The sequence below is a fragment of the Episyrphus balteatus genome, chromosome 1, assembly GCF_945859705.1.
Source record: "Episyrphus balteatus chromosome 1, idEpiBalt1.1, whole genome shotgun sequence".
Taxonomy (NCBI): domain Eukaryota; kingdom Metazoa; phylum Arthropoda; class Insecta; order Diptera; family Syrphidae; genus Episyrphus; species Episyrphus balteatus.
In genome coordinates this window covers 37,814,756-37,827,436 of record NC_079134.1, presented here as the reverse complement: position 1 = coordinate 37,827,436, position 12,681 = coordinate 37,814,756, and the positions used below count along the sequence as shown (strand labels likewise).

The 12,681-nt window shown below is 29.0% G+C and overlaps 1 protein-coding gene across 1 annotated transcript; it reads left to right on the top strand.

The window, feature by feature from the left end:
• Positions 1–2,205: 2,205 nt before the first annotated feature.
• On the top strand, positions 2,206–11,524 carry LOC129907377 (serine protease inhibitor 28Dc-like). The gene is made up of 5 exons (XM_055983538.1): positions 2,206–2,443; positions 9,323–9,409; positions 9,484–10,197; positions 10,260–10,357; positions 10,424–11,524. The coding sequence occupies exons 2-5, from the start codon at positions 9,336–9,338 to the stop codon at positions 11,359–11,361; spliced, it is 1,824 nt and encodes a 607-aa protein (XP_055839513.1). The 5' UTR covers positions 2,206–2,443; positions 9,323–9,335; the 3' UTR covers positions 11,362–11,524.
• Positions 11,525–12,681: the final 1,157 nt, after the last annotated feature.

Here is a 12,681-nt window from a genome sequence, read left to right as displayed (position 1 = left end):
AATACATATTGACATTTCCTTTTATAATTTGAAATCATAATAAATGCGGCCAAACAAATTTGAAAATAAATGCATTTTATATTACGGCCAAGTTTAAAAAACGACATGTTAAAATTTTTTCAATAATTTTTTTTTTCAAAAATCTGAATTCAATTACCATTCTTTCAAAAGCCGTTCATTCAATTAACTTAATTTTAATTTTACATATATGACTAAGCTTCTAGCTTTTAAAAAATGTATATTTGAATATTGTAGGTGTTGCCGTTGTGTTCAAATATTTTTTTTTGTGTTTGAAGTCAATTAATAAGAAAATTGCATCTATCGCTTGAACTATGGAAGATTTTCCCTCACTCCTATATATTTTTTTTCCTTGAATTTCCTAGACAATCTTTTGGCATCAATTAATTTATGAAATTTAAGAAAAATTTTTGAAAAAAATTTGTTTTTGTTCATAAAAATCTTCAATTAAATTTAAAAAATCAAAACGGCAACACCGGCAATTTTTAATCTATAGACTTTAAAGTATTTTTAATTACCGACGTTTGAAAAAAAAGATCATCAAAATCTAAGCTGTTCGGCCGGGTTCCCTAATATTGCCAATTTTTGAGCTTTAGTTACTCCACTAATATACTTTCAGATATAAAGTATATAAATGCGTTAATACAGCCTGAGCCTGAAGTCTGTTAAGGTTTTTCGTTACACTTAATTTTGGCGATTAATAAAAACCGATAAGCTTTTTTAAAGTAAACAAAAACGGCAACTCCGTTAGGTAAAGTTCTCATAAAAAAAAATTACATTGGCAGGACCATGGCTGCATAATGAGGGGTAATAATATATTAAGCACTACTAAGAAATTTTTTTTGAATAATTATATTTTTTTATTTACGGCAGAATTTCTCATAGTCCAAGCAGTGACCGTCGAGTTTGAAATTGATGTCAACCTTATTTTTATGGAAACATTTTTTTTGCAGCTTTATTAAACAATGAAATGTTCACAATGCCAAACAAAACCTTAAACAGTTACAAAATTAATTCAAGTAATTTATAGAATTTAGGAAACCCTAGTTTACACCAAGTTTAATCGAAATCGTTAGAGCCGTTTTCGAAAAATTGCAATAAATAAATATATATGCATCAGATTTTAGGTGAGACTATCCTCTTCATTCTTAATGTCACACCCGTAGCAAAACTAAGTTGGATAATGATTTAGTCTTTCATTTTTTTTACATAACTTTATTATGTAATGTAGGTACATTTTAATATTCTATTTATACAATTGCATAAATCCTTCACCCAATAAACATAGGATGACGATGAGAGACGATTTTAAATTACTTCATTTGTTCTTTGAATGGGACAATTTTTTTTTTAATTTTACAATTTTGGCATCAAAAATAGCAAAAGTCTACTAATTGTAATGAAAATCACCCGGAGTTTTTAGTAAACGAGTCTACAGCAGACTTTGGAAGTGGAGGGATAACCAAAAAATGAATTATGGGCATTTAAATGTGTTAGCTTCCTCATATAGGACTTAAAAGTCGTTATATCCATCGGAAAATGCAATTTTCAACCCCTGCAGGATATGCCGCGTTTGTAACTTTTGGGACCCATTTTGATATAGATCACGGTATCGCAGTTCCCTATTGTCTTTATTTTATTTAAAGTGGTTATAACCTCCACACAAAAATTGGAAAAAATAAAAAAATACTTTTTTTTTCTTTCTGTGGCGTATACGTAGCTTTTTTTCACTGAAAATTTCTTTTTCAAAATTGCTTAATTTCTTTTCTATCCCATTCCAAATATACTTTTTATTCCTTTAATGGGTTAAATAATTATTAAATTATTTATTAAATATTTTAAGAATTTTCAACATTAAAAAAAAAAATTAATCAACTTTTTGGGTAAAATATCCCTATGTACATTTTACCTGATAACTTAGATATTAGATTAGATATTAGCATTTTTTAAAATCCAACTCAAAAAATAGTCAACTATATCACAGAAAGCTTCTCTCTTATTTTTCTCTTTCATATTGCATTAAATTTAAACATACTCTGAAATTGAATTTTAATGATTTTAAAAATCTTCAAGCTTATAAGAAAAGCTTTCTTTTAATTTAATGCATATTAATACGGAGTGTAAATAAAATTTTGGGTTCTTCCAAAATGACAATAAACATTACGAAAACTAAAACATACCAATTCAAACCTTGATGAAGCTTAAGCCGGTTGTAATCAAAAAATCTCACACCTTTTGGCCTTTCGCGTGTATTTATTTTTAAACTTTTTGTTGTTTTTTTTTTTTATATTGTTGGAATAATTCATCTATCATTGTGGTTTGCTGAATATTAAGTAGATAGCTATTTTATTAATTAAATTATTTCGAGACTTCAGTCTGACTTAAACTTTTCTCGGTGTCGAAACGGAATCTTTATAAACTTTCGGTGCGTTCATTCAATTAGAGCAATCGTATTAAAATAGGTAAATGGAACGTGTTGGAATTTTATTTTATCTTGACAGTTATGATTTTTTGAGTTTATTTATAAAAAGTGTTGAGAAGTGAAGCAAATTTAAGTCCTAGTTTGTATTGTCAGCTCTCTGATTTGTTTGTCTTAAAACTGGTATGAGATCTTTTAGTACCTAAGTTAAAAAAAAAAAATCATAATATTTTGCGCGCGTATTTTCAAGTTCAATCTTACCCGGAAGAAATTGAAAGCTATTTATCAAGTGTTGCAAGTTGTTATCATTTACATTAATTTATTAAATTTTTCTAAATTGAATTAGATAACTTTTATCTTATTTTTATTTTTTTTTGTGGTTTTACTGTGCAAAGTTCTCAATTCTGCATTTAATATAATAACTTGTTTTTTTTTTTTCGAAAATTAATATAGGCAGCTTAAACCAGCATTTTCTAGACAATGATTTAAGACAATTTTAAAACTCGTTCCAATGATTCATATCATTTTTAACATTCTGCTTATTTGAAACAAGCTATTTAATCATAATTAAATATTGAGTCTTAAAAGCTTTAAATCTCGGTTTATAGTGAAAAGTAGTTGCAATAATATGTTTACAATATTTTACTTCTTTTGAAGCTGCTGAGATTGATTGATTGATTTCAGTGGTATTTTTGTGTTGTTTTTTTTTCTGAATTTGATTACGTTTTTTGTATTCGAATTCGTATAAATATTTATTGGTGAAAGAAGATAATCAAATTTAGGTTTTTCAGGTGGCACGTTTTTATTCAAGAAGGTCATTAGTTAACAATCTAAGTGTTAGTTTTGACGTGTATTCGAGACAAAATCTCAAAAAAATATAGGGTAGAGTTGCTAGTAGCTGGCCCCTTAAGGATCTTGTTTCATAAAATAAACATTTTCGAAAAATTCTTGAAATGAAATGTACTTTATTTATTAATTTTTCGGTATGGTTAAAAAAAAGTTAATAATATTTCTCAAAAATATTTTATTTAAGTTTTTGTATAAATCCGGCCTTTGTTTCCTATTTTCAGCCATCCAGTGTCCCATTTCCGGCCACTGACTTTATTTGGTCAAGCTTAAATTAATTGAATGTTTTTTATTTAATTTTTTGTGTTTTTAGAATTTAGAAACAATTTTGATTGTAAAAAAGTTATAACATCAAATGATTCAAAAATGTACTTATTTTTCTTTATTCAAATGTTAGTTTTAAGACAAGGTCTTATCTTTATTATCTTCTAATGAAAACATTTTTTTTTTGAAAATCATTATTAAAGGAACCTGCCATAGAACCGTTTTTTTTTTTTCAAATCCGATTATCTCCAAAACCGCTTTTTAGATTTCAACAAAACTTTTTGTGAAGAAGCATGGATAAAATTTAAATATAAACCAAAAAATAAAATTTCTCAAAAAATAGTTTTTGGATTTTTTTTTTTTGAAAAATCAAATTTTCAAAAACGGGACATTGAATTTTTTTGAAATTTTGTTTTTAGATGTTGATTAGTTATTTCTACAAAATGGCATACCAATTTTATTTTAAAGCTTTTTTTCCAAAAAATTATTTATAAAAAATTTTGAATTTTTTTTTTTTTCTAAAAATGCATCTTAATATATCAATCCAAACTGTAAACTTTTTTTGAGGGCAATTTAATTTCAGATTTTATTTTATTTTTTTAAAAAAAGAATTTTATTTTTTTTTTTTTAATTTTTTTTTTCTTTCTGTACCTACCCATATAATAGAAGGTACCTACATTTTCCAAAGTTCTATATAAAGAGTCTTAAAAATTTAATCAACTTGAACTCTAAGAGCTAGTCGTGCATTTTATTTAAACTTTAAAAGGAAATACAGGAAACTGTTGAATTTCAAAGCATTTTTTTGTGTTCTATTGAAATAAATCCTACGAAATCACTAGTCATAACGATTTTTCTGAAAGGTGGCCGGCTACTGGAGCCAGCCGGAATCAGGCAACTCTACCCTAATCCAATTTGCCAAATTTTTTTTTATGGGTTTTGGTCAAAAAATCGATACAGGATTATTCAGATACAGGATTCTGCTCAGCTATAACCTTATTTAGATTGAAAAGACTAAGGCCAAACTTTTACACCCTGCCTATATTAAATTTAAAATGCCTATTAAAACGGGCCCGTGTGTACAGAGATGAATTTATTATAAAATAAAAGGTGGCGTTGAGCTTGTTACGTGTCTGAAATATTTTTAAAATCGTTCATGATAAAGTCGAGATATTTGAGGTTGAAGTTGCTCATCTCAAAATAACTGATCGTAGAACTCGTAATATATAACTTAGAAAAATCATATTGGTATTAAATGAAAGATTTTTTTTTACTGTCTATAAATCTGTATTGAAAATGGTTTTAAATTTTTAAACCAACTAGATATTTGATATTAACAGCCTTATTTATTAGACTTCACTAAACAGCTCTAAACGGCTGCATAGTTATACAATACATAAAGTTTTATGTAGCCTTTATGCAACGTTACATAAATTTCTATTTATTAAACATTTTCCTAGCCATTATTGTTATGCTAGGTTTGTGTCCAAATAAGTACTAAATATGGAAATTAGTACGACAAACAACTCCATCTGTCGACAAAATAACTTCATCTGATTCAAAAATAAACAAAAAAAAATAAACAAAAACGTGGGCGAAAGTTCTCAATGTCATATGTAGAAGAAAATCTCTAAAAAAAAAAAACACATTTCATTTGTTTTTGCTTGACAACAAATTGTTCATTAGATTGGATTGGAAAATGTATTTTCCGTCGGCTTTTTTGGTTCACATGCATGAAAATGTAGACATAAATTCTATGGAATAAGAAAAAGATGAAGGGGTACACATATGAATTTATAAGTACTGCGGCCAAAATTTCTCCTAAATCATATCAGGAACAAATCTCCAAATTCCTTATTTTTTGATTTAGTTGACTTCAAGTTCTTTATTTAATTGGAAATGTAATCCAAAAAATAAATTCTTCAATGAAAAAAATATATACAAATATTGATATTTGTTTCTTTTTCTGAAAATTATTTGATGTTCAAATGACATTTAAGCAAAATATATTCTTATTCAGGCTCTAAACAACCTAAAAACTCGTTTAGCTTATACAACTTCTATTAAACGTTGCTCAAAGTTTATAAATAACAATTTTCTGTTTAAAGACATTAGAAAGAGTACATAATGCTATGTACTGTCTATGATGAGTTTATAAATAGGGCTGTAAGTGTTTACTTAAACGTGTTTTTTTAAACGTCGAAATATCTAAATATTCAGTAAAGACTAAAAGTTTTTTGTCATTATAAGATAGCTTACTATGTTACCTTTAATTCCATATATAAAACATTTTTATTAATTGCACACACATACCTTGTAATAAACAAAATACACATAAATATGAAATATGTCTTTAAACTAATCAAAATAAATTCTAGGACAAACAAGTAATTCATATTCACGGTATCCCATAAGTAAGTTAAGGAGAATTAAAGAGGTGATTTTTGAATATATTCTAAGAAAAAAAAATGTTCTAAAGTAACGCTCTATCTTCAATGTTAATACCACTTAAATTTTCAAAAATCACATTTTTTAATTTTTAAAAAAATGTTTAATTTTTTTTTTTTTTTTTTTTTTTTTGAAAAATTAAATTTTTGAAAACTTAGTGAAATATTTTAAAATGTTGTTTTTAAGTGTAAATTAATTATTTCTTCAAAATGGCAAACCAATTTTTTTTTTTTTGTAAATGTTAGAAAATTTTTGTATACAAAAAATATTTTTTTAAGAAAACGGCTCTAACGATTTTCAAAATGCTTTAGAAAAATCAAATTATAATTCTCCCCTACTGTTTTTCGGAAAAAGCTTTAAGATAAGATCTAATTTTAACATAAGAGCAAGTACGTGAGACCCAGTTGTGCATTTATTTATTTTTTTTTTTTTAAATGTCAAAGGCACCTACAACAAAAAACAAATAACTTCACTTTTTGACTTTACTAAATTTGGTTTGGCCCGTTTAGACTTTTAAACCCATTTTGCTCCCCTTCATTTCAAAGCAGTTCTGAAATTGTGAATTAGTTGATGGGTATCGATTTGATGTTTCTGAGTTCCCTTGCGAGGTCCATTTTGTCTTGCTTCCTTTCTGCAAAACAGGCCCGTAGCCAGAGTTGAATTTAAGGTAGGGCAACAGTCTTATCAGGTAAGGCATTAGTAGATAAAATCGTTTAATATTTTTTTTCCAAGTAAGTTCTCAACCTATTCTCATAAAATGTACCTCGTTGAACTTAAAAATAATTATAGTATGTATAAAATATATAATATAAAAATTGAAAAATACATTTTCTTTTAATGGCGTATAACTTAAATCGATAAAAAAGTGGAAAAAATGTATTTGAAAACAGTATTCTTGAAATTCTTGATCTTAAAAGGTCTAGGTTTTTTTTTAATCAAAACCACATGTATTATATGTTCCTGAAATGGCCTAAATATCTTTTTCTATACTCAATTCAGTTGAAAATTGACACTACTAGGATTTTAGCAATTGCTTTATGAAGGTAAAAAAAAATTGATTTTTTTTACACAGTGCCTAATTTAGTTTCATTGTTTTTTTTTTTTTTTTTGTTTCTTGAAATCACAATAGAGCACAATATATTACCGCCAATTTAAACCTTTTTTTGTAAAAATCTGCACTTGGTTTTCGGTGTTATGTTTTATCTTCGAGTCTACTCAAATAATTTTTTTGACAATAGTAACTCTTCTCTTGGTGGAATTTTTAGACCTTAAAAATCAATTGAAAATTAGCATTTTTCCAATATAAAAGAATGATTTGGTTTTGGGAAAGTTAACATCATTTAACTTTTATTTTGTATCTGAGACTTTTGTGCTGGACTCGAATCCGAAGTCAAAATATTTAGTCACTTTTTTTCTTTTTTGAAATATTAACTCTGCGTTGGGATAATGCAAAAAAGGCGTTTTTTACTGTTTTTGAGGTTATGTTTTAAAGTACCGGTTTCTTTAAAAAAAAAAATGTCTTCTGTCAAAAGCTGTTCAAATCTTTCCGATATTTTTTTTTTATTGTCTGAGATATCTTCAGTTATTAGCCGTATTATAATTTCATAGAACATTTTTACAAATATGACATTTTGGAAGGTAGTGCATTTTTGAGGCAGGGAACTTTTAAAGCAAGATCAATTTTGAAGCAACGGCATCTTTAAAAGTTGGCAATTTTTAAAGCTAGAGCTTTTTTGAAGAAAGCACATTTTCTTAAGTGCAGCCTTATTGAAGTTAGGGCATTGTAAAAGCTAAAGCGTTTTTTGTAAGAAGGATATTTCCATAGTTCGGGCATGTTTTAAGTTAGGGCATTTTTAAGGAAGGGAATTTTTAAAGTTAGATCATTTTTGAGGGTACTGCATTTTTATAAGGGTATTTTTGAAGGTAGTTCATTTTTGAAGGTAAGGCATTTCTGATGGTAGGGCATTTTTTAAGGTAGGGCATTTAAAATTTAAGGTAGGGCATTGCCTCTCAATGCCCCCCCCCCCCCCTTCTGACTACGGCCCTGCTGCCAAACCATCCTTCTATCTTCCTGATCACACCTATCTCGTGTTGCCTGATTGTTTCCAGAGTTTTCGATGGTCCTCCATTTTTTTGAAGTGAAAACTTCTTTAGTATCGTAGTGATTTGAAACAAGATGAAACGAAAACGCGACACGACTTCAAATTGTTATAACTTTTTCGTTTTAATAGATAGATGAATGAAATTTTTACTGTAGATGGATAATTAAATAAGTTGTAATTGTACAAAATTTCAATTAATTTTATATTCAAAATTCGGAGATAACGGTAAAAAGATGTTCTTTTTCAACACACTTTAATACGCATGCTGATAACATAACCTTTTATTTGATATATTACACATAACGTTACGTGCTCTACAAGTTACACAATCTTAAATTGAAAAAAATTTAAAAAATACCTGTGGAGATCTGTTGGCGATGACCAGCTACCAGTGTAGGAAGTACCGTAATCTCAGTCTGGAAATTCGACATGGTTGACTTTAAACAATTCTAACTTCTCTTGTAGACATCTTTGAAATAAGATTTATGCATCATTATACAAGGTAAACAATAAGCTTTCACATGGTATAAAATTTTTTATAGGTTGTCAAATAAAAAAAATGATTTAATAGCATGAGAACATAAAAATAAATGTTTTTTTTTTTGCTTTTTGGATGAAATTTCATCGAGTTTAAAAAATTCTAGCTCTTTTTGTAGATATCTCATAGGGTTGACCGATATACATATATATTTTGAGCTAAGACAATAAGCTTTCAGATGGTGTAAAAAATTTTATAGGTTGTTAGGTAAAAAATGCATTTAATAGCGTGAGAAGATAAAAATACGTGTTTTTTCGCTTTTTTTTATGGAAATTGATCGAGTTTAAAAAAATTCTAGCTCTTTTTGTAGATGTCTCATAGACATGATCGATATATATATTTTGAGCTAAGACAATAATCTTTCAGATGATTTAAAATTTATTTAGGTTGTCCTATAAAAAAACATGGATTTGAAGGTGATAGAATTTTTTTCTATTTTATTTTTTTTGCAAGAAAAATGATTTTTTAAGGTTTCACTTCTACCACGTGTTAATTGCACACATGATTTTTTTTTTTTACTTGTCAGCTGTAGTTCTTCTACGAGTATGCACGCAATACAAATAATTAAAAATTGACATTCCGTCAATTTGGTCTAACTAAAGCTTGAAGCTTTGGTTTTTAATTTAATGTAGGTACTTGACACGATTTTCGACTAACCCAAAAAAAAATTAAATGTGTCTCTACTTTCAGCACAATTTAAAATATGAGGATAACAATGATGTTGCCCGAATTCCTCCTTGGATTGGCAGCACTTTTAGTCACAAATGCAATGGCCGAGTAAGTCTTTCAAAAACCTGCAATAAACTAAAATAAAAAAAAGAAAAAACTAAAACCTTGTCTTTCTTTTATAGATTCAATCTAAATGACTTTAAAATTCCCGAAATCACTCGAGACATTCGCTACGATCAGGAAACATCCGAGCGTGTTGCCCAAAGTGTTATGAACTTTGCTCATAAACTAGCCGTTGCACTTGATACCGATGAATATCCAAATACTCAAATATTCTCCCCATTAAGTGTTATGTCAGCTTTGTCACTCCTCCAAATGGGTTCATATGGCAACAGTTACAAACAACTCAATCAAATATTTGACTCATTTAATGGAAAGAATGAACTAAGTTCATCAAAGATTCATGAAGAATTCGGTTGGTTATTGCAAGATGTTGTCTTACAATCAGAAACTCCAAAAAGACCACACACTCCGACGAGATGGAGATCACTTCCTTTCGATGCACGTGGTTTTGGTGCATCAGGAAGGAAAAAACTCGAAGGACATACAATTCGAGTTTCGAATGCACTTTTCGTACAAAATGGTTTTAGCCTTAAACCAGATTACGCCTATGCTGCACAATCTGTGTATAAGAGTGAAGTGACACCATTGGATTTTAGACGGAGAACAGAAGATGCCAAGCATTATATAAATAGCTGGGTCAATCAGAATACACTGGGAAAAATTCCTACCATTATTGATAATGAACTAGTAAAAGAAACGAATATGATTTTGGCAAGTACATTGTACTTTAAAGGCTTCTGGGAGCAGGTCTTTTTTGATGCTGGAAATTATCGGTAAGGGAATATAGATCATGAAACTAGGGCAGGGCTTTGTACAGTTTTTGTTTTTTAAACAGGCAAAATTTTTATCCCGATGGACCAGATAGCATTCCAGTTGGTATAGTTCTCATGGCCACTGGAGGTTCTTTCCCATTTTATCATTCCGAAGAATACAGTAAGTTTAATCTTTAAAAAAAAATTGTATTGATTCTGATACAAATTATTTTTTCTCCTCCTTCAGACTGTCGGATTATTGGTCTACCCTATCAGGGAAATCAAACCACAATGTACGTCATTCAACCAATTGATTCAACACGATTAAAACTCCAGCAATTGCAAAAGGATTTAACTGGCGAACGCTTAAATGAGCTTATTTCAAAAATGGAATATGCAACTGCTACTCTAGCATTTCCCAAATTCCATGTTACAAATAAAATCGAGCTGAAAACTCCACTTGAAAAAATGGGTATTACAGACATCTTTGTAAATGGCTTAGCTGATCTGGCTTTGATTGCTGATCCCGAAGAAAATTCAGCTGAAGCTATTGCCAAAGCTTCAGCTTCATTTTCCAATCCACCATGGGGAGCAATTTACGTTGAAGCTCCTAAGCATGCGGAAATCTTAGCTGAAGCTAGTCCATCTTCATTATCATTTGGCTCACAAAGATCACCATTTTCTGGACCATTAGATCGTTATGACGAAGCTCCATTGATATTTTCTCGATTTAGTGAAGATTCATCAAATGAAACTTCTTCAACAACAGATAAACTGGAACAAAAAGATAAGACTAAGGAGGGTGATTCGATGGTCAGTACAACGATGAGCCCAACAGAAATGCCAACTGAGGTCGAAAAAGTTGAAGATATAAAAAATGACACAGTCCCATCACGTAAACGTCGCCAAACTGTTCCAGACTCAGCTATAAGCCTTCAAAGACTTGATCAATTACGTTCGATACCGGGCTTGAAAAGACCTCATCTCTATGTTGATGAAATCCTTCATAAAGTTGATTTCAATGTGAATGAACAAGGTACTGAAGCAGCTGCAGCTACTTTGGCATTGCTGACAAAATCAGGAAATACTGTGTCTATGCGATGTGATGCACCTTTTCTTATACTTGTTCGACATGATCCAACAAAATTGCCACTTTTCTATGGAATAATTAATATACCAGAATAAACTTAAAGGTTTTTAGGGTTGATTTTCAAGACTCTGTTGAAAGTTATATATGTAATTGTGTGGCTATGAAAAGCATTCGAAAAAGTTGCGATTACAATTTGTACTTAACTTTTGTGTTTTATTGATTAAGATTTAAAATAAAAGACATTATTGTGAAAAACTAGAAATTTTACTAAGTCAACAATTTCTAGTTGTCTCTTTCTATAGTCGAAATGCCAAACGGTTTTTTTTTTGTATATAGTGGGGCTAATGAGCTTTTCGAATTTCCAACTTTTTTGTCATCTTGAGAGAGCGAATTCCACTGCATTGTTTGGATTGCAATGCAGGCTTAGCAACTACCCATTCTTATCACCTTTAACTTTTTACCAACCTTCTCTCTTTTTGGGCATTCAAAATAGTTGAAGAGATAAAGGCCCAATCATAATAGGCATATGCGCGCATTGGCTTTTGTGAAAATCGAATTAACTGCTTCGTCCTGTTTCTGAAAACATGAGGAGTAGAAAATGAATCAAGTTTACATATATATTGCTTTTTTTTATTTACTTATAGTTAAAAATATCTTGGGTTTTCAAGACAACATTTCATCATTTTCAAATAAAAAGACAATATTTAATTCCTTTTAGAAAATTGAAATCTTGTCTTTCTTTCCTATTTTGGAGACTAAACTTCCCTAAGTTTTCCGTCGCCCACCCTATAAAGTAAGAAACACTATGTACTTCACTTATGTTATTCAACTTGTGTCAATTTGTATACTTTTTTAGCCATTAAAAAAAAAAAAATTTTGTTTAAAATCGGTTTACGGGTGATAATTTTACGTTATAACGTCATAAGAAGATATTTTTGAAAAATCGCATACTTTTAAAAATTGCATCGATTAAGCACTGAATTATATTTATTTTTTGTAATACAATGGAGTTAATTGAAACTTTCTTTTGTAGAAAAAAAAAGGATTAATTTTTTTTAAGGCAATCATATTTTACAAAAAAGCGAAAAATATTTTTTGTTTTTATAATTTTATCAATTTTTTCTTTTGTACAATTGAAAAGCCTATTTTTCCAAAGAATAAAACTATATTTTAGTATACATGTAGTATGTATGTATAATACCTAATGATTTTTTAAAACCACTCATTTTTCATGAAAAAGCAGGAAAAATTAACCTTTTTTCGCACTGCTACTAAGAATTTTATGTCATCTGAAAGCTTATTATTTCATAATAGTCGGAGAGGCTATTGGAGAGGCTGGTGTAAAATGAAATATAAGTTGATACTGAAAATAAAAAAACAGGGTTGCCACTTCTAAAATGGGAACTTCCATGTGG